At 44.6% G+C, this 27397-nt stretch overlaps 3 protein-coding genes across 4 annotated transcripts in view; 2 read left to right on the top strand and 1 right to left on the bottom strand.

The window, feature by feature from the left end:
* Positions 1 to 2873, bottom strand: part of fzr (fizzy and cell division cycle 20 related) — a 9408-nt gene extending 6535 nt beyond the window's left edge. Inside the window, exons 1-2 of the mRNA XM_022836575.2 lie at positions 2451 to 2873; positions 1342 to 1673 (exon numbers count right to left, since the gene is read on the bottom strand). Of these exons, the coding sequence (XP_022692310.1) occupies positions 1342 to 1599 (258 nt within the window). The 5' untranslated portion in view covers positions 1600 to 1673; positions 2451 to 2873. The remainder of the gene's footprint in view (positions 1 to 1341; positions 1674 to 2450) is intronic.
* A 6159-nt stretch (positions 2874 to 9032) lies between these two features.
* ash1 (histone-lysine N-methyltransferase ash1) lies at positions 9033 to 27030 on the top strand. 2 transcript variants are annotated; one of them, XM_022836566.2, is made up of 9 exons: positions 9033 to 10339; positions 10723 to 11406; positions 11657 to 12085; positions 12388 to 14538; positions 14751 to 16527; positions 16633 to 16783; positions 17121 to 18796; positions 19056 to 19747; positions 26863 to 27030. In XM_022836566.2, the coding sequence occupies exons 1-9, from the start codon at positions 9086 to 9088 to the stop codon at positions 26878 to 26880; spliced, it is 8832 nt and encodes a 2943-aa protein (XP_022692301.2). In that variant the 5' UTR covers positions 9033 to 9085; the 3' UTR covers positions 26881 to 27030. The 2 variants fall into 2 exon arrangements, 1 of the variants encoding a protein (XP_022692301.2); XR_002681578.2 differs by lacking the exons at positions 9033 to 10339; positions 10723 to 11406; positions 11657 to 12085; ... (3 more) ...; positions 17121 to 18796; positions 19056 to 19747 and adding an exon at positions 25879 to 26454.
* Positions 19755 to 21790, top strand: LOC111262364 (uncharacterized). Its single transcript, XM_022836567.2, has 2 exons — positions 19755 to 19921; positions 20094 to 21790. Exons 1-2 carry the CDS (start codon positions 19826 to 19828, stop codon positions 20463 to 20465), a joined length of 468 nt encoding a protein of 155 aa, XP_022692302.1. The 5' UTR covers positions 19755 to 19825; the 3' UTR covers positions 20466 to 21790.
* Positions 27031 to 27397: the final 367 nt, after the last annotated feature.

Genomic DNA, 27397 nt, shown 5'->3' with positions numbered 1-27397 from the left:
CTTTCGCATCAAAATGATCGTGATTTTCTTTTGCAGACATTTGTTGAAGAACCTTAAGCGTTGTGAGAAGATCTTATCGCATTACTGTTTGTTAGTTAGTTCAGGGTTTTCAGGATGAGCAATTTGCGTAACTGAGCTCAGTTGTAAAGAGGCCGCAATTAGATGACACGCTGATATGAACCTTCTTCTAAACAGTTCCTGTTTGGTTCAATATTTATGATGAATAAAACGCGAAGAACTGTTTATCTCGCGTTTCAAAACAATCATCCCGATAAGCTTTTTTAGTCATGTGCAATTTTAGCTCTTAGCCTAACTCTGTAATTAGTCTGGGTAAATAATTAGCCTCACTCCGTAATAGGCCAAATGCTGAACAATGACTGCTGCCCAGTTTTTTATGTTATAGAAAAACAGGCACAAAGCGTATTTTCGGATACGCAGATCACAAGGCAAGTTGCATGTGACTTTACTAACCAACATTAGTAATTAGAATAAGTGGATACTTTATGTAGCTATGTTCGAATCAAGCTAAGTATCTCGTGTGCTATGCCAACTCAATCGTCGGATTAAGGTTCCAAACGAGTGGTTGTCCTTCCACAAATTCGTATATTCTTCCGAATCTACTTTAGAATATCTTCCCAAAATACACGCTTAATAAAACTGAACTTTATGCATGCTTTACGGTAAACTTATACTTAATAATAGAATTTTTTTTTGCAAATTGTTTCATCTATCGATTTGCCACTCTTTTTGATTGCATTAAACAGCTGTGGGTGGCGATATGTGGCTTGATCTGACTTTAGTCATCTTAAGATATATATCATATCATATTAGTCATCAGCCTCGATCTTTGAAGCCAACAATGACGTAATCTCGATATCGTACTGTCACTCACTGATATGTTTGACTCTACGAAAGTGGGGCTTTTGAACGAACGTCTAAAAAGTTACTTCGGTGTGTTCTCGCATCGTTCTTAGTACAGCCTAATAAAACCTTTGAACACTGGGACTCTATTGACGGCTACATGTATATGTGCTATTGGACGTCATCAAAACTCAATTTGAATTTGATGACCTTTTTTAAACCTCTTTCGATCACTTAACGCAGGAGTTGAGCTTCGACAAAATGTGGAGCAGAGAAACAGTCGATGGAAAATGGCACTTCGGATATTTTTGGAGATAACAGATATCACTTTGGCAGCAGCTTGATTACTCTATTATTGTAATATGTCCCGTTGGCGTTAGCGTGACTGTTGTCAGGTTGACAGCGCCTTTCACACAGCTGTCATCTTGTCACTGAAAGTTTGAAACGGTAACGGCCAGCGTCCTGCGTTCGGATTCTTACCTGATTTGGGTCATGCTTGTTATATCGATTGTGGTAATTGAAAAGGCGCTGAGGCGGCGTCGACTGTTTAACGTCTTCAATGTTTTCACCGAGCAACTCGTTCCGAAGTAGACACGAATAGACATTCTCGTTTTGTTCTCGCGGACTTGCGTCAAAGTTTAACTGCCATCGGGCATTCGCTCGGGGCGGAATCATTCGATCGGGACCCTCGAGTTTGCGTGGCGAATAGGCCAATCGTTTCTCGTAGTCAAGTTCCATCGTCCACTTACGACCACCTTCCTCCAACTAATACCACTTCTCTTCCTACTAGTGAGCACCAGCAGATCGTGTAACTGTGTTTGTCCAAGTACACACGAAGGACAAATAAACGGGAAGACATAGAAAGAAAGAAAGAAGGAACCATTTTGAGTTACATTTCTTGAACTGGCCAAAGCTCGTTCGTAGAACTCTAAAGCTGGCAGCAAATGGCTAGATATAATCACATGAATGGGTTAGCGGTTTCAATGATTATATGTATCGACAGAAAAATATTGGAACAATAATACGGGGATCTACGATAATATACAATATTTCTCAAGAATTCTCAGATTGCCGAGCATTTGCCAGTATCAGCCGGAAGGTGTCTGGCTTGTCCACCGATTGCCAGCTTCTCTAAAACGCACAGCCCCTGTCGTCTGAAATGTTGCCGTTGTTAATCTATCCCGAGGTCTTAGTTACAGCACTAACATGATTTCACTGTCACAAATGATTTGCACAACGACTAAAGCACACACAGAGCACTCGGAAAGGCTGTTGAAAGCCGCTGTTATTCGGCCGACAGTATAGATCGCTATGAGGATATGTCCTTTCAAAGGGTGGCATCAAACTCTATTTCGATTTCATGTGACGACTTCTACAAAGCTAGCTGACCAATAACTCTGACCGAACAATTATTCAAACAGAAATCGGAGAAATATCGAATTCATTCTTGTTGCTACACTATCTCAATGTTACTGCCTGGCTCTGAACAATGTTCGAGCTCAATGAACGACAGCAGCAACTTCAACCCTCTTTTCAATCCTTTTTTCTCTGCACTTCAGTTCTCATACATTCTTTCTGAGAGTACTCACTTTAAAGGAAAACTCTCACCGCCACACTCGTCCGCTACGGCCTAATCTCGCGGCCGTATCTCACGGCCTTTTTCGCACCAATATATACACACACGCACCACTATAATTACTATATATGTATATATATATATATATTTGTATATATATATATATATATATACACTAATAGATCGGCCACTCCATTTTTGTTTTGAAATGTTTCGTCTAACGTCTCTCCTTGTATGACTGTGTGGCTGGTTGGCGGAACGATACCCCTCGAACATCGAGCTACACGGAGATCCAGTCAGCTGCGTTGTAGTAGGGTCCGAGCTGCTCGACGCGTTAGAAACTAGTGCCGGATAAGAGCAATTCGAGCCTTGTCGACCCCGTCTGGACGCATTACAACAATGGGGAGCTATGGCCCCATGTCCCCGAGATCCGACCAGTGAAAACAACGTCACTGACATATGGCTAAATTTTGCAAAGGTCATCACACATAAGACGAATCATCGTTGCGTATTTTTCCGAGTCAAATCACGTATACTTGTAGCGCTATGAAGATTAACGTGAATTTCTCATGCAATATGCGTTAAAGCGGGTTCCTCGGCGGAGCTCACGGATGGCCAACCGTATTGGCAGCCGTGCGCTCGCTCACACTCACTGGCTTCTGCTCCGAAGCCCGGAATCCTGCTATTGCTGCTGCTGCTGCCGCGGCTGTGTTTGTTATGAGTACTAGAAGTATCCTACAACCGTAGACGAGTGCTGTTACACACACAGTTTATAGCGAGCGATGCGAGCGCTGCTGCTGTTGTCTTATGGCTGTTCCCGCTCCCTGTCGTGTGATTGTGAGTGCATTTTATGCTGCTGCTGCTGCTACTACTGCTGCTGCTGCTGCTGCTGCTGCCAGTAGTGAGTGGTGAGTGGTGGGGTGCTTTGCTGTGTTAACAGTGGCTCGGATATTGCCGAGTGTCGGAATCGCAAAATCATGTTGGAACTTGGGTGCCAGTGAACACCCAAATGGATACCCGCCGTGGCAAGGACCTATCTCGGTGAAACCCGCCGGAAGCACGTATCCGCGGGAGACTAGCGGAGCCCTTTCTACGTGAGGTTAGTTTTCACATGATGATTATTATTGTTACTACTACTGCCACCATCGTTTGGTGCTGTCTCCGAATGTGTTTGTGTGTGTGCGTATATATTTTGAGGACTCTGCTGTGGCAGGCAAATTGCTAGGCGCTTCCCGGCCCTCCGGTCGCTCCCAGTCATCAACAACGAACGACCGAACAAATACGAGAGAATATCTTGAGGTCTGTCCCGTAATGTGCGGCTGAATTGTTAGCCAGTCGCTTTCACGCATATAAATTTGTTCGATTCGGCGATGAAGATGTGACGGTCGAATGCCGCGTGAGATTGCTACTGTGCCGCTTTATACTCTTCGGGAAAAGTACGAACGATACAAGCAGGGCATAAAGACCGGCGCGATCTCGGCGCGCCGCGGTTTAGAGGTCTGAAACCTTGTTAGTGGTCGGAACCGTGTCAAACCCCATTTTGCTGAAACTAATATTTTTAATCATGTTATCATTATCGTTCAGAGCTTCACACAACTACAAGACCCTCTGCGAGATTAAGATTACTGGCAGTAGCAGCAGCGGCAACAGCAGCGTTCGGCGGGGACTCTATGAGTCAAGACAGAACTTAACTGGTGAATTAGCAGGCTATAGGTTTGATTCCGTCGTGCATTTATTTTCAGAGATGTGCACACGTACATACATATGTTTGTACATACATTATATGTGCATACATACATGTATATATATATACATTTATGTATGTATGTACATGCGAGTTTGCTGCTCAGTGCTGTTGTTGGTGGATGTAAAGGCATTGGCTCTTACTTTCCTACCGTCGGCAAGCGGGTCGAAGTGCACGGCGCCGAACGAATGATCCGTCAGCAGTTGTTTTAACCTGTTTAGGTTTGACCTGCTCATATATACCTGTGTGTGTACATATATTTATATATAGATATCGAAGTGCTTCGGTTCTGCTGCTTTCCTCCAATTTAGTGCGACCATAGCCACTAGTAGTGCTGCTGGTCACTATAAGTGACTGCGCTACTGTTGGTCTCAGGAATATTGTATCGGTAACGACAATAACAACAACCGCGCCAGCAACAACAACGCGAGACGTACAAGCGTGAAGTATCCCGTCATCGATGTGACTGCTGTCGTCATATTGGGCACCTATGACCGGCCTATTACGTCGCCGTTAATATGATGATGATGCCGATGATGACAGAGCTCCGTTTTGCATCAGAGACTATAGCGCATAGTGGGTAGGTAGCGTGTGGGGTTGAGCGTTTGGTTTATTTACGGTGAAAAAAAGGAAACTGTGCGGAGTAGAACAAACGTCAGTGGAAGAGAGTTTGCATGCATGACTTTTTTCATTCGTGGCCGCCACTACGAGATCAAGTAATGTTGCTCCTCTTGCGGAATCTCTTTTCCGCCATCAGCGTCGCGTGCTGCAGATGGCCATGTGTAAAGATCGCTTGCCCGTCCAGAGTTGTTTCGGCGACGGCAGCAGATTGACGAATGGCACGGACATGTGATCGGTCTTGGGGGAGCAGCGTGTTTGGCACCTGGATTCAAGCTAGATAGGTTCCAATGTTTGTTTTTGCGCTGCTTTTCTGACGTTGTTCCTGAACTATTCTAAGTCGAATCTCAGAAACTCGGTAGGGATTCAGGCCTGTTGTTGTGGGGGGGCAGTAATGGGTACGCATGCATGCGCCGGAGAACAAATTCAGGTTGAATACAGTTGTTTCATTTTCTATCGATTATAGTATGCCGGTGTAATACTTCAATTAAGGCTTTCATCAGGTGTTGTTATCCCAAATAATCGTCGTTGTAATGATGGCTGTGGTAGTGTCGTAAGGTAGATCCTTCTATTTTTGACGTAGTTCTGTTGTTTGTCGATGTATAGAAAAGGCGGTCTGAATGAGTGCGTCTTGCTCTGTATCCATCATCTAAGTCTTTTTGCCGAGTTGCCGCTTTCGTCAGTGCAAAAGAGTGATACACAAGTATAACAGCACTCAAGGATTGTGGAACAAGACATTTTTGTTAGGAAGCGTGAATAACTTCTAATTTGGCGTGCAACCTTCAAGGTTCATCGTTAATACTGATAATAAAAGTCGAGAATGACAATATATATATATGTAATAATACTGCTAATGATATTTAAATTGCTCAGTTCAACCCTTACGAATTCGCGGGTCTTTAGATCATCGAAATCGTACATCATAAGCAAACTTCTCGTATCACCGATGCCCTGTACAAATGCATAAACTTACAGGTATACAACTTAAAAAAAGTTGTGTATCTGTAGGTTTCGACATTAACATATTATTAATAATATTTTTTTCTTATTATCATTGAACTATTACTAAAGAACATTCTTGTTCCTCTCCAAGATGCTCTCCTATGCTGGCCACGATGATAGCGTAAGGTCAGTCTCAGCATATAGCGAATTTAGCTGCTTTAGCGCAATCACAATTATGCACGTAATAAAATAGAGGCAAAAATGATATAAAGGCATAGATCACCAGTGGCGTGGTGACCATTTGTTACGGCCGCGGTTGACAGTTCCGTAGTTGACCGCGGCGGTAACATCCGACGCTGCGAATGTTGATGCTGTTGTTATTGCTTCTGCTGCTGCTGCGCTCAACCGCGGCCCAACCAATCTGTTTAGCAGTTAGCCATAGCGGCAGTCCCCAGCAGTTCGTCGTCAGTACATCGATGCATACAACGGCAGAGGCCGTGTCTCGGTCGTGTCGGTGACGGGACGCATGTGTCCAATGTGAACGGGATGCCAAGGAACTGCCGCTCGCTCGTGTTCTTCATACGGCGCTACCGCTACCTCCACCGCTGCTGTTACTAGCGGACTTCTGTTGCTGCTGCTGTTATGTCGCCATGTCGCTCTCTCGGGGCTGTTGAGCGCCTGCCGCTGCCGCCGCCGCCACAGCCACAGCCAGTGCGCCAGGCTGTGACTGGCACCAACAGGACCCTCGCACTGCACAGCAGTGCTGCTGCTGCCCAATGGCCGCCCACAGCAACATGGCACTGTTAGACACATCGGCGTGTTGCTGTGCTTATGATCCTGCCGTCGATTGTCGCCGTGGCTGTAACCTTCCTCGTATCGTTGCAGCCGCTTGAACTGTTGTTGTGCTTCAAGCCGTTCTGCCGCGCCTGTAACATGTCCGTCGAAGTGCGAACGGAGGAGTGGGCCCCTGGGTGGCGCGGTGCGGTTCTACTGCGGCCCAGCACGGCGCTCCTGTCTGCCAACGTACAGGCGGGCGACCTCGTCTACCCGCCGTCATTATTGATGCTTGATACACTGCCGTTGCTACTATTCGGACAGCAGCGGCATCATGATCAAGGTTAACAGCAGCCATTCGGCTCGGCCATTACTGCTGGTTGATTCTAAACACTTGGTTTTGATTGTTAGCTTTAATAGAGCCGGCAGCAGCTTCAGAGCCTATTACGGCCGTTGCCCCTGTGCCTTTGAGACTGCGGCCGCCGACATGGAAAAGGCGCAATTTGGCGATTTGATAGCGATGTCAGAGTATGTATATACACGCTAACTGAAATAATGATAGCGTGGATGTCTGAACGTAGAAACACCTGCGCTGTGATCGGGGTTCGGTAGCCGGACGTTTAGCGTCGTTGATGCCTTCTGGTGGAATTGGTTGGCCTATCTACGCTACTCTATCGTCACTCTATTTTTACTTAAACCAGTTTGGACTGCGGTAAATGTTAAATGGCAAACGAGACAATGAGAGGATTAGAAACCAACAAAAAAAATATCGTTACCTTCAGGAACCATACTGGAGGCTGGATGCATACGGGGTGAAATGAAAGACGGTCAGGGTCGTATTATGGATGCCTGTAGAGTTCTTTGTGTTGAACAGTTTCTTGAGGTATCCAAGTCGAAACTACAATTTCTGACAGAGATAACATGGTTTTGATTTTGGGGTAGTAGCTGCGTATACGGATGAAAGGGGACACACGGAAAGTGGCTCTATGATTGTTATTTTCGTATATAAGAAGCGTGCCGTTCTATTGCCGTGCAACTCGGTATACATATTATCTTTAAATGAGAACGAATCTGTTTGCACACTTTTAAATTAGCGCAAACGCTATACTGTGTTGTTGTTGTTGTTTATCACTGCCCATGCGTGAGCCTGCTGGCTTGTTGTCCTCCGCTATTTGAAAAATGCTGAGTTTAGAGATCTATGGACACAATCTACGTCGCTAATGATAGACTGTGAAAGTGACTGAATTACGTAACGTCAAGAGACATAATATATGTTATGCACACGCGCCCAGCATCCACCTAATGGAGCTACCGGAAGGTTAGTGGGTGATCATGTGCATTTCGGTTGGATGCCACTTAGAACTTAATCTCTTCCTAAAAGCGTTCAGTACAGCTGTTCACTATGAACAAAATTCTTGCAGTGGTTGCGTCACGCAAACTTTCCACTCTTCGATCGAATAATATGCTCGTCCGAACCCGTGACACGATACGGCTTGTTTAATGGTAGGTTGATCTTTTGAAACGGCCATATAGATACTTTAGGCTGTTTAGAGCTCTTTATTTAGGCTTAGAGCTCTAAAAGGGCGGGCTATTCAAAACTGCTATCCAGTGCTTTAGTAATTAGTTATAATAATAAAAGGATAATTATAGGACATCTGGTTATCCTATAATATCCGGTTATTTTATGTACGCCAACATAGTTATACAAACAGTAATATTGCAGTAGTTTGCATTTTTTTTTGCGAAAAAATCTAATATTGCTTTCTTAACAATAGAGCCTGTGCATCAATGAACCTCTAATACAAACAGATTTCCCCAAAGGAATTTAATCAATTCAATAAGTAAAAATTAAAATAACTAAATATATAACTATAGCTATGTATGTGGAGATTATTATAACACAATTGTGATTATTATTGCAAATAGGATTCGATTTATCATTTGCCGGCTCTTAGCTTTTAGACATCACTTTCATGTTTTTTTTTGGTGGCGGGATAAAAAAATCTTAATATTTTTATCTACGAAATAAACCTTGGTTTCTAGGGAAATATCTTTTTGCTATTGTGCGTTGTTGTCGAATTGTTGGCAGTCTCGTGATGCTTACATTTTCATCCTGGCTTAATCCGTTGCCCTACTGTGTAGCATACCTCTAAAGTCTTGCGTCGACATTCTGAATTCAGAATGACTTGTATTTTTTTTAGTTCACAGGTATAACAGATACTTTCACTGGGGACTTCGATTCGATAAATAGGGATGACTCAGAAGCGAGCAAAGTACAATGTGTATTTTCCGCTCTAAAAATAAAAATGTCTCCGGATGATCACCACCGTGAGTCACGGCAGTGTAACTATAATGATAAGCAAATGAAGTAGTGTTGAACTATCTCTCTGTCAATCGAACAATATTGTGCTAGTATTCAGCGGTATCAAACATATTTGAGCTACAAAATGTTTCACATGTTTTTTTTATACCAATTGAAAACGTCTCTGACAAAATTCCGATTAGAAATATCAACGAAAAATAGTTATTACATTCGTCGTGTCTTTGTCTGTTCTCTTGTCCAGGAGGTGATGGACTACCTGGCGACCGGCCAGTGCTGTCCGGTGTCGTCGGTCTCCTCGTCATCCGGTGGCGAATCTAGTTGCTCCGAGGATTCGTCCAACTCGAACTCATCCGATAACGACAACAACAACAACAACAACAACAACAATAACAACAACAACAATCGCGCATCGGATAAGGACAATGACTCTTCGAGGCATAGCAGTCACAGTCGAAGGAGCCTACCAAAGAGCCTACGTAGCGTTCGCGCTCAAAGGGAAACCCACGTCGCTGGCAAGAACGGCCAGCGCCGGTTGGATCACCGTGGGTCAGAAAGCGTCAGCGAGGCCGGAGGCGGTCACGATGCGACCGGAGGCAGTGCCAAAGGAACAATGGAACATTCGGATCTCGGATCATTCGGAAACGCCGAAATGCGTGTTAATGCACGTAAAGCATCAGGCAGTCGAAAAAGCTCAAACGCCGACAGCCGGCGGAGCAGTAGTCGAAGTGAAGACGGAAGCGGGTCCAGTAGTGGATCGAGTAGTGGCAGCCGAAGCCGGAGCCGAGGTAGCAGTTGTAACAGTGAAGAACGAAGAAGCAGCTGTTCGCGCAGCAGCTGCTCCAGAGGATCACGACGATCGCGAACTTCGCATACGTCACAAACGTCGTTTCACCAACAATTTCAATCGTCTGCTGTCATCCAACGGGATGGTAATGTCAAGATTAAGATACGTAAAGCTAGCCATCAACAACAAAATCTACAGCAGAAGCATAGTCAGACCCAACAGCAACATCACCATCACCGGCAACATCAGTCACAGACCTATCAGCAGCAAGGACAACAGCGAAGTCAACATCGTCATCCTTCTTCGCAGTCACTACGAAATACTCCTGAACGAAGTAGTCGCAAACGAAGTCGGCGGAAGAGTTCACCATCTGCGAGTGAGGCGGTGTCGGGCTCTGGTTCTGATTCGGACGAGTCCGCCGGCGATGGCGAGGAAAATGAGTCTGTCAAGTCCAGTGAGCGAGCCGGTCAACGAAGTCGAAGTGGTTCGAGCAGTTCGCATACGTCGCAGAGTAGCGGTGGCGATGACCGGAGTGCTATCAGTCGAAATCACACAACAGGCTCGAAAAGGGGAAGGGGGGAGATTGCCTCGAGCGATGAAGGCTCAAGAGATTCTTCATCCAGATCGTCAAGAGAACAGAGTCTGTCCAGATCGAGGTCCGCTTCTCGGTCGTCGGAAGCCTCGGGTAGCAGCCGGAGCAGCTGCTCCTGCTCGGGGGTAAGTTATGTAATATATATTTAAATGGAAGTAAGAAGCGCTATCTAAAGTAAGTGTTCTTAGCTTTACATTACTATAGACTGGCACGAGTTAGAAAAAAAATTTAACGGTATATATAAATGCTGCCATACAATCATACAAAAATGATAACTGGCAAGAACTTCACTAACCGAAAATTATGTATCATGCAAGATGTATGTATCTGTTAGGTGGTAGCGTACAGTTAGCAATCATGTAGCATGTAACTTCGCCTTGTTGATCGCTATGTTGATTATTTCACTCCGAAAGTCTGATCGTGTGATCCCAACTCTCTTCATGCATCTGTCAGAACACACGCATTTTGTTTGTGAATTCTGTTATTTTTCACCGGTCACTTTCTGTAGAGCTGCAGTGGTAGTCGTTCGTCGAGCGGAGGCAGCCGCCGAAACAGTCGCGCGAGCTGTTCCACTTGCCGGAGTTCGGCGTCGTTGTCGTGCTGCGAGGAGCGTGAAAAACCCGCAGCCCTACAAGATGACGTCGTTCAGCCGGCTCCCCCAGCTGCTGCGGATAACGGCATCGCGTCCTCCATAGTGGACCCCTTGGCCGAGCCTGTCTCAACAACGACAACATTTGGACAGCGCCAAAGCCAGCAACAGCATCATGCTCATCGAAATCAACAATTTAACCAAGAGCGTCAATCACAATCTCCTGCCTTGAGCAGTATCCTCAGCCATCAGCATTCTGTGCATAGCCACGCCCATCACACTCATACACACAGCAGTGCTACTGCAAATCTTCACAATATTTCGAATGCGAATAGTAATAGTAGTAGTGCGAATGCGGCCTCGATGATTGAGCCTCATCATCAACAATCCCACAACACATCTCATCATATTCAGTCCGCGTTAAGTCCTCACAGTTGCAGTCCGCCATCGGTGACTGTAACGTCGTTAAAACAGCCCGTCTACCTGGATTGTCAAGATAACCACGTTTCTCCTGATTCGGGTGTACAATCGTGTACCGAACTGTCACCGCAGCCATTGTTACCGTTGCATCTTACTGAACCGCCAAGTAGTTCGCTATTGCAGGTACGTGTGGAGAGCAATAGACGTGGGTGGTAAGGGGTGCAAGGGAAGTTAGATGAAAATAATAAGAGAGAAATTTTGATACGTAAAAAAAGAATATCGGTCACTCGTAAGGAACATTAAATATATTTTAAAAGAACTAGAAAGTAAAACGCAAACAGTTCCCCTGAGGTACATTTGCCTTTGTTTACTCTTTTACCGTAATGCTAATAGCAATAATAATCACGTCGTAATGTGGAAAATGCGGTTGCAGGTTCAGACATGGTTGACGACGGTCGATCCAGGAGCGCTTCCATTGAATGATCCGTGTCCTGTTTTGCCTCCACCAGTAGCTGAGAGTCAGAAGACCTCCGCATTGGTTGAGACAGTCGAGAAGGCTCTTGAGTTCTTCGGACCGGGAGGTTTGCTAGATCTCGGGGAACCGCCGGAACCTGAATCGGAGCCAGAATCACAACAGCAGCGGCGGTCGGAACTTCAGCTGCACTCACTTATTACGGAACACCCGGAACCACAGGCGAAGGTAGAAGTTCGCCATGTGGACGTGGTGCACATCAACCACAGGGAAGCTCCGCCCCGCCGAGATGAGAACGAAGTTCATTCGAGATGCAAATCAGGAACTCCGGACAACGATTCAGGACCTTTGCCCCTGCGCATGCCGGAGATCATCGAGATCTCGCCACCCGTAAGTTTAACCTAATTATGGCTTAACATTCGTACAATATTTACATCTCGACATGAGTCGACAAATTATAAAGTCAAAGACATATAACAGACACGATAGCTTGATATTCCGTTTATACACACATAAAAAGGAAAAAAAATTATATATATATATATATATATATATATATATATATTCATGTCGTTTAAAAATCACATTTGAAAAAAATATTTTTTTCAACGTGATTTTCAAATGGTACGAACGACTAAATTTGTTTCTATTCTATACTAATCCTGCCTCTATTCTATGCTTTCTGGGTATAGCGACCAGCAACAGCTTCTTGTGTGGCGTCGCCCTCTCCTTCACCTACAACTCCTCGGACACAGCATGCGGGTTTGAATACGCCACGCGCGTGGGGAGGACACCTTATACCCCATGAGATGGTGCCTTCTGAATCGAACACTCCAAATACACCGTACACGCCTGCAGATCATAGCGTGCGGAGTCCTGGTCCAGGAGGATCGGCTCCACATTGCCTACTCAGCCCTGAGTCGTACGTTGTTGGCATGGGCTCTGCGAGATCGGGACGCAATATGAGTCCTACGCAACATATCCTTAGCCCAACGCCCCGCTACACACTCAGGTACTCATATCAAACACCACTCAGTGAAGCGGCCAGTACTCCTCAGGAACGAGGTGGCTCAATAGAGATTTTATCGGCAAACTGCACACCAGCAGTACGAACGTCTCTGCACTCGCCAGCGCAGTATGACAACATCTCATCGCAGGACGAAGACCTGAGTGAGTCTGAGGAGCAGACACATAAGCGACATGACTCGTCCACTCTAGAGGCATCCGATAAACGGACTAACGATCTAGAGTACAGCGGTTGCCGACCTGGTCCGGACCATAAAGCACGACAAAGGGACGACCGAATAGCTGTGATCGAAACGCAAGAAAGGCGGTCGGATGATGCTCCTGAAGAAGACGCCGAAGACGATGATGATTTAGAGCGAGAGCATCCAAGTCGTGCGGCCAGCGAAGTCGACGAAGACCCCGAAGAGGAAGTAGACGAGGATGATGTGCGACGAACAGGCGATGATGATATGGACGACATGGATATCCGGCCAGATGATATCTTGCGCCCCAAGGGCAAGTTGATTGTGAAGCGTAAGTTTACTCCGGAACCACCAGCGGAGTCGACATCGATGAGCCCGCTAAATGATTACGATCTCGGAATCGCTGGTCGGGGTGTATCCGAAAGTCCTATACTGTCACCTCACATCAACTCATGCCCCGACTATGACGACCAGCATCAGCGGGCATCAGTAGATATTACCAGTGCGGACTTGTCTGCACTAGATGGTGATCGAGAGGAACAGCCGGGGAAGCCTTCTGAAGAGGATGATGACGATCTCAATGATCTGCTAGGTTGCGTTCAGCAATCAATCAAGGAGCAGGATTTTAAGGAGGAGCCGTACTCACCTTTGATGCAGTTGCCATTACCAGATCTACACAAAACCGCCGGCGGTAGCAGCAAGGAAAAAACAGGTGTAAGAGATCAAGGCCAAAATCGGTTACTAGAAGCGGTCGGTTCCACCGGTAGGACTACGAATGACAGAACGAGATGCGTAACGGGGTGCGCTCAGCAGCCAGCCAGCGGACAATCACTGGACCAGGATCGACCACCGGCTGCTGCTAAGACTAAAAAGAAGAAATCACGTCCAACTGAAAGGGACTTCCGGGTTGCGGAAGAACTTTCTCAGTTGGCCGAGACCTTTCTATGCATAGCTGCTGAACCCTGGACGAAACGGCCTAGCCAAGTAGCATCTGCCGACAGTTCATCTATCGGTAAAGACATGGACGTCAATCCGATGTTTCGTCGGGAGAATTTTCTACGACGCGTCAGTGCTCTGCCAGTGATTCGTATGTGCACCTGCGGGGCGTCGAGTTCACGTTCCAACCGGAAAAAGCGAGCTAATCGAACCGGCTTCCCAAGCGTGAGGAAGGGACGACGAGGCTGTTTACTTTGTTGTGCAAGTAAAAGGACCCCCACACCCCCAGTGACCACAATAGCTGCAGTTATGCCTGCTACTGCTACAAATACTACTGCCGCTCATACTACAGGGCAGCAGCGGCAGCACCTAGCGCCGCTCTCATTGCCGTTAGTAGTAGTGCCCGCCGCAGAAACCTTGCCTACCAAATCCTCGTTGCAAAGGGAAACTCGTGGCGCGGATACGAAGACGAGGTCGAAAATGTCAGAGTTAGAGAGGCAGTCCGAACGCCTGGGAAGTGCGGCTGCAAGGCCCGCACGAAGATCTACCCGAGAAAAAACCGAGGAATCGAAGAATCGCAGCACAAATAAAGATAGGGAAAAAGAGCAGGATCCATCAATTGAGATCATTTCTGTTGCGAAACGGCCGGTGAGTCGATTACGAAGCAGAGAGGTTTCATCGTCGACGGAATCGCCAAAGGTACGCAAGATCTCGAAATATAGAGTAACAACGTTTTTTTCGTAGCCGTTTGTTTTTGATACTATAGCCATCCATATTCATCGTAATAATTAGGTGTTGATGCTACGCGGCATAGTTTTTCTATTTTAGCTGGGGCATCTGGAGGTTTCCAATGACCTGATAGTGAATTAACTAATCTTTCTTCAATTTTTTTTCTGTAATTACTATCTCAGTCACCCCTTTCACCCATACAACCCAAGGAAGGATCACGACCAACGCTGAAATCAAAATTAAAAGCAAAAGGAGCTAAAGAGAAGTTGATCTCGAATGAGGGCTCGAGGTTACAAGAGCCACTTAACACTACCACGACTACGTTTACTACCCCCACTAATCGCGAAGAAAAGGAGCAACAGCACACATTTGGAGAAATACCCTTGGGCCTGGTTCCTGCGGAACACGCGATTGCTCTCACGCCAATTCTGGAGCGAATTGAGGAGGAGCCGACGTTAGCTTCACCGGCGCCGGCAATCAATGCGCCATCAGTCAATGATGAAAATCTCTCAAAGACACCCGATGATCTCGCATCTGCTTCACTCGCAACGAAGCGCGGCCGTGGGCGACCGCCCAAGACGACAGCACTGAAGAAACTCCTCGAGGAGAGTCGCTACATACTAGAAATGGGCGAAAAGAACGGTACGGTGATTCCACCGAAGGCAGAGATACCTGTGCTCAAGGAAGGTGGCCGTTCGAGAAGACGTGCCGCTATCGAAACCATGGAACGGCTAGCAAAAGCCGCCAAAGGTGATGAAAAGGTCGATGACGAACTAGTAAATGACGGAGAACTGTCCGATGAATCGGAGCCGATCGTTCGGCCTAAGAAGGCAAAGCTTGAGTTTGAGAAAGTAAAGGAAGGTCAAGACAAGATCGACAGAACGTTACAAAAAGATAAAGTGTTGGAGAAATTGGTTAACTTGTCTGTCGTTATGGACAAAACTTATGAGACGGAAAATGAAGCCTTAGAAGGAGACAAAATTTTAGAAAGCAACACTAGTAAATCCTTGGATAAGGACAAAGCCTTGGAAAAGGCTAGAACTCTAGATAGGGGCATGAGCCGAGAAAAGGACAGAGCGTTGGTGAAAGATGAAGTTCGTGAGGAGGACAAAGCGGCGACTGAAAAAATTAAACCGCTAGAGAGGGATAGTAAAATGTTTAAGAAGGACTTGAAAAGCCTTAATGAGAATGGCCAGGCTCAACTTATCAAGGAAGTGCCTAAAGTATGTGAGGGACACGATATCGACACGGAGGTCAATCGTATCCTGCAACCCCTGTCTCCAGTAACTGACGCTGATAGTAATTCGCTGACACAACCGGCTGCTAGTTTTACGGAAGACACGGTACCGGTTGTGCGGTTAACCGACGTTGTACGAGATGGCGTCGTTAGTATTAAGGAAAAAAAGGAGGTGAAACAGCTCGAAGAGAAGAAACCTATCGACATGCGGGCGGTATCACCAGAGATAGACGATCTATTCGTAGATGATAGTCGTTTAGTGGAAACAACGGATGCTCCGATAAAGGTTGACGTTGTGCTTTCAGAGGAAGAGATGCTCCCAAAGAAGGCAAGCTCACGAAAAAGAGGCCGCCACAAGAAGCTCAAGACAGAGAGAAGCTCCGACCAAAAGGACAAAAAAAAGGAACGGCGAAAGCGACCAGAGAAACAGAGCATAAATAGTAATCGTGATGATCGAATAGAAGAAATTAGTTGTAAATTAGCGCTTCGCCGTGAGGACATGACTCTTGAGGAGCTTGAGGAAGCCGAAAAGCGTAGCGAAGACATGACGTTGGAGGAACTAGCTGAACGAAGTGGCGATATAGATGTATCCCGCTCAGAAAATTTGCATCACAGAAGACATCGCCACCGCGATCACAGGCGAAAGGAGTCGGGAAGACACCGAAGCCGGAAGGATATCGTTGAGCCTACTGAAAATGGAGCAGACGAGCCTGAGGAAGAAGGTAACTAGTTTTAATGACTTTATGTATATATATATATATATATATATATATATATATTCCGATGATTCTTAACTCTTGGACATCCTTTTCTTGTATTTTTTTTAGTACCGGTGATAATGGTGACAAAGCCGTCGAAAGGCTTTATGGCCACGGGTGTGCCTGGCTGTCATCGAAAACACAGCGGAAAGCGTCATTCACACACACCGCCACCTCTTAAGAAGAAGACGCTGAAAGCTGGCCTTTTCGCCGATGATAGGTAACACAAGTCGTGCTCCCTTAAAAGCAATGATTTAGGTTCAGTGTTAAGCAATCACGTATCCACTTGGGAAGTACCACATAGCAATGGTATTAAATATTTCCGATAAAGCTTCACTTCTGCACATTCATTAGCAAATTACTTAGAAGCTGTCAAGATCCCGAAAACGTGTTCGAGAAGATTGTATATATAATTGTGAAAGTTCGTAAACGAGTTTACGATCTGGGGAATTACTGTTGCTTTATAAGCTTGTACATACACCATAGAGTAAACCCATTTTAATATGTGTTTTTGTATACCTGCTTTCATTCGTGCCAAAAAAATGTCTGAATCGTAGCGAGGAAAAGGACGATAGGGGCCTGATGACGGCGACAATCGGGGCGACAAGTGAAGACGTGGCTGCGACAACGGGCGGTGAGACGTCGACCTCCGCAATGCCCCTGCTGCCTCTACCAGTAAATACTGGCCTAGAGTTAATGGGTGCTTCGACGCATTTCCAGCTGCCTTATGACATCTGGTACTTACGCAAACACCAGAAGTTGCCTAGTGCAAACGATTTGCTAGGCGGTGCTAACTACAAACGCATCAAATCCAACATCTATGTGGATGTCAAACCCGTATCAGAATATGAGGCACAGGCCTGCACATGTAGGAAGCCCGATGGCCCAGATGCTGAAGAAACAGGATGTGGTGCCGATTGCCTAAATAGGATGATGTACGCAGAGTGTTCCAATGCATTGTGCCCCGTAGGCGACAAATGTAACAACCAAAAGATCCAACGCTTTGACTGGGCTACTGGACTTCAACGGTTCAAGACCAAGGACCGTGGTTGGGGAGTTCGGGCGGTCGAACCAATCAAGGCAAACACATTCATACTCGAGTATATCGGCGAAGTGGTCTCGGAATCACTGTTCCGCCGCCGGATGGAGGAAGTGTACAAGAATGACAAGCATCATTATTGTCTGAATCTGAGCGGTGGCATGGTCATTGATGGTTATCGAATGGCCAACGAAGGTCGCTTTGTCAATCACAGCTGTGAACCGAACTGCGAGATGCAGAAGTGGTCCGTAAATGGCGTCTATCGTATAGCGTTGTTCTCACTAAAGGACATCCCGGCCATGACCGAACTTAGTTACGATTACAATTTTGAGAACTTCAACAATGACCGCCAACAAACCTGCCGTTGTGGAAGCGCTAACTGCCGGGGTTTCATCGGCGCACGCAAGAAGGCCCCCGCCGACAAGGCCGACAAACAGGACAAGGAGAAAAAGGACAAAGAAAAAACAGCTTCTGGAAGTAAAAAACAACAACGAAAGAAGGCCGCTAGTCGAATAAAGGACACAGAGAAGGACATCAAGGATAGCAAACTGCCAGCGACTACAACGGCAACAGGTCATAGTCTTTGTCGGGTTGCCAGTGTTCGGCCATTGTCACATCAGCAGAGATGTTTTGTGTTAAAACACAACCTATTTTTGTTGCGAAATTACGATTTAACTCGACGAAGTAGAGAACTCACTCGAGGCGCTGAAGAAGACAGTGTTTGTTCCGAAACGACCGAGGGCTTTCGCACCCAGTTAACGGCTCTGAGCACTGCTCGATCAGTGAAAACCCGCCAGCTTGCAGCAGCCCAAGATGACACGAATTGCGTCCGGGCGGCAAAGCTGGCACAGGTGTTCAAAGATATTTTGAACGCGATTCACTCGTGCAGGGACGCTCAAGGCCGCGAGTTGGGACAACGGCTGAATGTACTTCCACGTGGCAAAAAGAAGCTGCTCAACTATTATCAACATATATCGCAGCCGATTGACCTAGTCACTATTGAGGGTAACGTTGATAAAGGCGCGTACGGATCTGTTGAGCAGTTTTGTGCGGACGTACAATTACTGTTCTCCAACTGGACTTCATACGCTGAGCATTTTGAGCCGCAATTGGCTAGCGATCTTATCTCTCTAAAAAATACCTATAAGGATTTCCTACTCGCCTGTACACCAATGCTCAACGATATTGCCATGGGTGGGTATTATTGTATGTAGGAGTAGGCTATACATTATTGTGGATCTGTATTGTGCTTCTTGGATCTGTCCTAGCGACTAGAATATATGGAAATCATGAGAATCTACTGGTAAAAGTCCGTTTATGCTCAGTACAACTACATATACGGTAGTTTACTTACCTACGGGTGTACAGGTTTATCATATTCAATATCAGGCATAAACGTTGAACGATATTTTCCTAATCCTTCTAATATTTGTTGTTTAATTAATTTATACAGATGATGGAAATGCGTTGTCAACCGAGCACCGTACCGTCGACTGCCTTTGTCGAACTACGGCACGACGATACGCTCTTCGCAAGTGCACCGTATGCGACCGATTCTTCCATGAGCGGTGTGCGACACTCGAAAATATTGGAAGGACGAAATGTGCTTCGTGCGACAAAGCCCTACCCATTGATATTGCCCTCGACGATGAAGCAAAATCGACCAGGTCAGACAACCCGTCGGCGATGACCGCTACAGGAAGTACTGACTCAACCATCAAGAATCAGCCCTGTACCCAAATGCTTTGCGTGGCACACGGAAGTGTACTGGTACATAAGGCCGGCTTTGCCGCCGTACGCAGCGATTCCCGTCGAATACTTCAGGTGTGTGACATTCTCCGCCGCACCGAAGATGGGGAATGCTTCGTGCGCGGCTTCGAATTCGTATCACCCGGACGCGCTGGTCTGTTGCAACAGTTTAAAAATCGAACGGTTCATGAACGCGAGCTGGTCCGTCTGGCTAAGCCAACGGTACTATCGCTTCGGGCGCTAAATGATACTCGTGTGCCCTGGGTCTTGGACGTAGCGGCATTTTGCGCCGGTAAACCATCGCACGTGGACGCCGCTGACGTGTTCGTTTGCGAGTTCCGCTTGGATCGACGCCAGCAACAGCTTCTACCGCTCAAGATGCAACTTGACATCACGGTAGGTATCTTTGAGCTGTTCTCCACTAAGAAACCCTTTAAAAGAAATTTACGAGTTAAGGAAGAGGAGAAGTCCGCAATGCCAATGACACCGACTACAGCAAGTCAACAAGATACAGCAGCAGGACAAGATGATGGTTCCGATGTTAGCAACGTAATGGCCACAAAAGTCAACGTAAGTTTTGTATATGATATATATATATATATATATACACGAAAGTGTTTATTTGTAAGAAGTTAGGATTATACCAGTTTGCATTGCAGTTCTGATATGATTAGCGCATCCGCACTTAGCATCAGTGACTATGATTGATTTTTATTTTCCACACCGTCTGTCCTAATTTTAGTTCGACCATCGCAAGCGCAACCTTCTTAGAGTGCTTTCTGCAAAAGAAAAACTCTTCAATTTTGGCATCGGTGAACGAGATTTAGGTGGTGATTGGGATTTGACGGCAAAAGAAGGTGACGTCGACAAACCCCGAACAGCAATGGCAATGGCCAAGGCAACAGTCAACGGTAAGGGTGTGGGCGTCCGTCCGACGTCGATACACGCTGACGCGTCCTCTTTGCCGACAAGTGCCACAAACAGTATCGCAGCTTCGGCCAATGCAATGTACAGCACTTTGTTTACCACTGCAGGCAGTTTCTCTAACGATATAGACGACAGCAGCGACATGAGCACCACGACGATCGCTAACGGACACGACGGCAGGAGCTAGCAGAGGTCACCGAGGAAATCACCCTCTAAGAAAAAGCGCCATATAATGGCTATGTCCTTCACGTCGCCGCTGAACAACGATACCAGCATTAACAGTAATTGTGCCACGTTGCCGCTAACATTAACATCGTCAACGCAAGAACATGCCCGTCAGCGACCAGCTATCATAAACAAATAAATTAGGCCCGGTTAGAAAAAAAGTACCTCAGCACACTTGTTTATATGTGTCCGCACAGTTGGAACAATGTTTATTGCGAAACAGCAAACGAAGAAACGTTATTGCTACTCAATGCTACGGCCAATGTAGCGTATGGACAACAGCAAATCCGGCGTTGCTTGGCTGGTTAAAATGTTTTCTTTTGCCAAAAAAAGAATCGATCGCTCTACTTATTACACGTATATACTATAATTATCGGTTGTACCTTGGAGCTTTTTACTTTGTCCCTACTCTTTCTCAGAAAAATTACTGCCCGCCTCCTACGTCAGCCCCAAGTGTCGTGGTCGACAGTTGAACTGAACCTCCAGTTGTCCTAGAACTTTCATTTCTGCTACTGCTACCACCTACAATGAATATTTAGCCTTCATAGCTATGGAGCGGTAATGAAATCCATCTGGCTTACATCCACCTACGTAGCGATCCTTTTCATCAACGACAACAACTACAGCCCAGGCCCCTGTCCGCTATCAGTGGCTGGTTGATGCATGCTTTCATACCACAGACTCACCACATAGAAACGCGTTTCAACCCCCAGCTGTTTGCCGCCATCGAGCGTTAGAGCTATTCTCGTTCTTGGCGTCCAGTAACGTAACTACAGCGAAGATGACAACGATCAAGAAAAAGATCAATGGCAATAGTCTAGAAAAAAGTCTGCAGGAGATCAATACTGCTTCCTTCCTACTTCAAATGACGATGTCTAGTGCCAAGCGCGCACGCCGAAGTCAACCCGGGTGCTTATTATTAGTACTATCGCCATAATAATGAGAGCATCCCTATTACCGTCATCATCATCATCACCGCCGCCACCACCACCACTATCATAAACGAGTATAAAGATGAAGAAGACACAATGATAATTATAATGTGCAGTGGTCAAGCGTTTGGCGTGTTCTAGACAACAAACTCTGCCAACTCCGCACTCGTATGAGGAGATCTGTATATACACTGTAGATTTTGTAGAAATTACTAGTAGAATATATACGTATTGAGCTAAGTTGGACGAGCCGAAAAACAGGGCATGTGAAAAATCATCGCGGGTCAGTACACACACACACACACACACACACACACACACACACACACACACACACACACATACACACACACACACTCAGAATGAAGAAAAATGATAACGAATCGAAAAAAATAGACATTGAATTGAAACGCTATGCTGGCACAGATATAAATATTATATACCATATAGAACTATGTACGCAGTGACACGAGAATTCTCGTGATAAAAACCTCACACAGGTGCGCTATTTATATATACACATAAATAGCGTACCAATATATATATATATATATCGGAGACGACTTTTGCAGCAGAGTAATATAACGACAAACCTTTGAAGGTCATAATATTATTAGTTATGCACACGGGAGAGACCCACTGCTATTGTAAGATAAGCCACTGTACACTTCGAAATACAATTACCAGAGTAAAACGATTGATAAGGCAAAAAAGTCAATCATTGAGAAATTTCTATCTCGGACAGACGTAATTATTAGCACGAATGTTGTTGACATTACGCTAAAAAATGGGTCTTTTTAATATTATTAATGATTATTTGTAACTACCATTTATACATATACATATGAAAATGTACGACGAAAAAAGGTAACTGCTACGTTGCTATTTATTACATTGTCAGGAAGAGAGAGATATATATACATATATATGGGTGGGTGGGTGGGTGGGTGTGTGTGTGTGTGTGTGTGTGTGTGTGCGCGTGTGCGTGTGCGTGCGTGTGCGTGTGTGTGTGTGTGTGTGTACAAGACTGAGAATGTTGTCTTAGGATCTGGTCCTATATAAGAGCCTATGTAAAAACAACACAGACATAAAAACAAGTAAAGTAATAATGATGATGGTGAAAATAATAAGAGAAAAATGTCTTCATTATTATTATTATTATCAATGAACATATAGAACAACGATGATCGGGTGGATAGTATTTATTATAATGCAGATGATGACAGCTCTGATTATGATATAGAGACATGAAAATAAACGACAATATTCTTATCTAATCTAATATTAAAGTTTACGTAGTGATCTATTTTCTATTAATATCGTTCTGAGTTTTGTTCTTCGTGCACCCTTTCTTGCTGGCCATATTGTCTATATGTGAGTGTTATATACGAATACAAAGGACGTACGTTACTACACTTTGATCATTTCATACCGACCAAATGACACTCTACAGCTGCCTAAAATTGCCGACTACCCCTCATCGCCCCACAATGACAATTCATATTCTTCAGCCATCGTAGCAGCGTCACAGACGAGAAGCTGCTCCCGTGCCGCGAGCAGTTTCACAGACCTACCCGACGACGTCAATGATAACACTAAACCGATTGACTGAATAATAAAAAGTAGCGAAATCAATTAAAAACTACATAACATATTTCGGCTAATAAATTTTCTCTTTTGCATTGTTTACTATATATTATGACACATGCGAGGTTCTCTGTATTTGACAAATACCATTTTTCTATTGCCTTCGTTTCCAACCGTACTGTCCACGTTTAGCAAATTTTTATATATTCACTATTTCCGTTAGTGAAGTTCTCAATCGCGTGCCGCATGTTCTCATTTGTAAGAAAAGTGTTACTTTAGTTTCAGTTCTATAGCTAGTGAGCTTCCAAACAGATCTTGAACTTTTCGTTTATGGGTACGCGCAAGAAAGACCCCCACGTGTAAACCATCCCATCAAACGATAGCGAATGTAAGGGCCAGTTAACGGGCAGCAGTCTAAGATACTGCAACTGCTATGCGTGTAAACATATGCACGCGATCCACAGTAATGGCTGAAGTCGGCAAAAGAAATAAACAAAAGCAAGGGAAAAGGAAAGATATTATCTCAACACTTTCTCCCTAATTCGGACGAATGTACTTAGACGGCGCGTTCATATGTGTATGTATATATGTGTGTATGTACAAATAGAGTTGCTATTCTTATCACTAGAAGTATGACTATCAATGATTGTGACCAGCTGAATAGAAAAACTTCACACATTTAAAAATAATCGGATCGTGTTTTCATTTTGATCTAAAGATAGAACGTTGAGAAAGGTAGATGAGCAGAGAGCATCAAGGGTGATTGATTGTTACTTTGCTCATTTCTTCTGTAATAACCAGTGGTCGTATGATGATTATTATGATCACATGTCTCTCGGGATATTTCTCGGGACCACCGGTTTCTGTGTATAGATGGGCTGAGGTCCGCTATGGCTAACTCCTATAGCTTCATCGTTTTACCCTCATACATTACCGCCAATTAGCTTTGCCTCCATGGACTTGAAGGCGTACCTTCGGGGCAGCGTATGAGAAACGCATTGCAGTGGTCCAAACTTGTATTGTTACCATTTGTATTGCGTGTGCTGTCCCATGCGGCGAAACTGGCAGTTAGTGCTTACTTAATGCCTAGTTGCAATTGATTAACTAATTAATTAAACTTTGAAAAGTTGCAGTACAGTTGGCTTCTTGATAACTTTCAATTTCCTATTTATTTTTTTGTTAGCTTCTCATATTGCCTTTATTTCGGAAGTTTAAAAATTTTTTTTTAAACCGACCGTGGCACAATAGCCACGCACTGTGCAAACAAAAGTTTTATCCAAATAACGAATCAGTGTTAGTTATTAAATAGTAGTTAATGTTAAAATGATGTTTCTACCAAACGTTACAACTACATGTGACATTATACTATTAGGGCTGAGTCAAAAAGAAAATTGGTCATCTTAATCCAATCAATCATAAACTCGTTAAGACTATTAGTAAATAAAAGCAGGCACATTCTGGCCTGTCGTGTAGCAATTCCTTTTATTGCATCTACTAGGACCATGCGGGTTCGCTACTGCCCTATACCTGTGCATATGTGTCATGTTATTTCTGCTGTTTTAATGGATCCCACAATGGTAATTGGTACACATGTTAATATTACTTTAATTTTCCGCAGTTCTTCGGACATATAGAATTTCTAGTTTATATTGCTGAATTTCACCTCCGGAGACAGTCAGGCGTAGCTTTCGGTAGCGGATCATGCACGCTCAGACGTTTACTTGTAAGGTTAAGGTTTAGACCTAGTGCGGAACCTTCAGTATAAATAGACATTTCTTCCATATATCAAACCGATCGCCGGGTGAAGGTTTGAGGGCCGGGTCATAACAGTGAACTGAAAGAATTGCTGCCGCAGCAAAAATCGATAGAAACGCGCACCAAACGAAACGGCATATGGGACATAATCAGCTTGCTTCGGATACCCATACAATCATCAGCAGAATTAGTCTATACTACATACAGGACTTACGTGCCCAAAGCACAGAGTGTTGAAGCTCGGCTGAATGCTTGCAGAGTCACCTAGCTGTATGATGCCGCGCTGATAAAAAAAAATAAGATTTAAAATACCACAAGTTGCAACGGGATTCAGGTCAAGGAAGCGTTTAACGGAGCCGACCGCAAAGCATCGAAATAGCTACCTTGGACATTAGAACAAGTGCCATCAGTTTTGCCTAACTGCGTCTAACATAAATAATTTGCTTCTACTACAAATGAAATACAGGTCGTAATCAAGTGGTGAAATGTCTACACTTCGACGGGACTAGTACAAAGGGACATAACTGTAGTCGGCCGAAAACCCAAGTCTGGACCGGGTAGGACTAGTCTGAATTCATCTCAGGCTAAATTGGGGAAAAGCGTTATGATGCTGAACAGCACCCGATGGACTCATGGCTGTTAGAAGAATGCCTATGTGTGTGCTTCGCTCACAAACATTTCAAATTATGGCACCATTATGTTATTACCTCCCTGAAATCATGTTTCCGGAAAAGAAAGAAGATTTTTAGATTTAAAAAAAAATTGCAGTGTTGTTTCTGAGAGACTTATTCCGGTGTAAATATGCGCCCAGTACAAGAGAATGCCCTCAAACTTGCCGCTAGTTTTTAGCCTGTATCGCAGTGTTTGCGCAGCTGATTCTGGCTATTCCGTAGTGCAGCGGATCCAACGATGGCAGCCTTTCTACGGTGGGTCTTATGTGCTGTGTTGTATGAACGGGTCAATCAACCACACAGACGCCCAATAAGCTGTCCGCCAGAATGCGCTCAGAGATTAGATCAGGATATAGCCCTATTTGTCAGTTGAGAAGTTCATACTACTATGGACGTGGGTGCTCTTGACTTAGCTGTTACCAAGGTTAGATCCCTGTGATACTAGAAGCTCCTACATGTCCAGTTTCTGTCATCTAGATAACTGCGGTTTCAATATGCTTCCTTTGCTCCCTACTTCTTATAGGTCTGAAATAGCCTGAATCTGCATTCTGTGGCGTCACTTATGTTTTTGTGTGGAAATCAAGCTGAGTTCAGAGATGTATCTACATCTGCTTGCCATAAAGTTTTAGCCCGACCCAGTTTGTAAAAAGTAGCCCTTGCTGCGTAACGACGACTAATGACTAAATAATTAATTAAGATCATTGAAACAATTTTGTTCTAATTGCTACACGTTCGACTGCCACATATTTACCTTGCTGATAGCTGTGCAAATTTAGCAGACGTCAACGAAAAACCTATAAAAAGCCAAAGCTAGCACTACTCTTACTTCTGTGCACTATTCCAAAACGTTAACTTCTAAAAGTAAGTCTTGATGATCACATGTTCAGTGCTGGTGGTCATGTTCTCATGTATTTAATGAAGCTGTGTGGAAGCAACAGCAAGTGGCGAGTAACTTAAAGTTCCGCTAATATCTGGACGACAAATGCAATTTCGATAATACATAAAAGTAAGGAGTGCTGCAAGTGTTATGTTTTGTGTTGTCGGATGATTAAATTGAATATAACCAATAACAGTTGCCGTTGCAAGATGGCAGGTCACGCAACGGGCCACTTTTTATCGTCTGTTCGTAGTAAAGTGATGAGAAGTCAATGAATATCTCTCTCAAAAGAAGACACTGTTAAGTTGAACGGCGTTTCTTTTCAGCCATTAAATAATTCTTTCAATTAAATATAATCTAGCCAATAAGTAATTTATATCTTTCTTTTTGTTTGGAATAGATACGTGTTTAGTATATTGAGCTTTTCAAATCGACTGTTTAATATCTGCATAGTGGGCCCTTGTAGAATATAACCTTGCAATTATCACAGCAAGATGCTATTATCTAACGTTTGTTATGTCCAATATTATGTTTCAGTCTACTTTACGTGCATAATGTGGCAGAAAATTTTGTTGATCGTCTGCATGGGGTGGACATCGTACTTCTACGTGCTGTGGCGATCGCTGAACGCAATGAACATACAATATGATCTGTACGATGAGGAATTTATGGACGACTCTGATGAATAAACGTATTTGAATGGAACGTCAGCCTTATCTGTATCAATCTGAGATGAGACCATAATAAAACCGTCTCATTGCCGGTTATAATGAGTTCATGGGCCGCGGCCACAGGCAGGACAAATGGGAGTCCAATTGCCAAACTCCTCCACAGTGTCTGATGAAAGCATCTGCTGGAAGTTATTCATTAGAGCTACGATCAAACTATGGACTATTCTCTCTACTCGACTCTCGTAGGCCTTTATATATATATATGTAGGTATCAAACGGGTATATATATATATATATATATGTATTTGTGCTAGCAGCATGCTTTTTTTGCTACATGATTATGGTGTGGTAGCACGTGTACCGGTCCACGATCATTGGCCAGCGGAACGTGCGTATTTTTC

The sequence above is a fragment of the Varroa jacobsoni genome, unplaced genomic scaffold, assembly GCF_002532875.2.
Source record: "Varroa jacobsoni isolate VJ856 unplaced genomic scaffold, vjacob_1.0 scaffold_656, whole genome shotgun sequence".
Lineage (NCBI taxonomy): Eukaryota > Metazoa > Arthropoda > Arachnida > Mesostigmata > Varroidae > Varroa > Varroa jacobsoni.
This window is presented reverse-complemented; position numbering and strand designations above follow the sequence as displayed.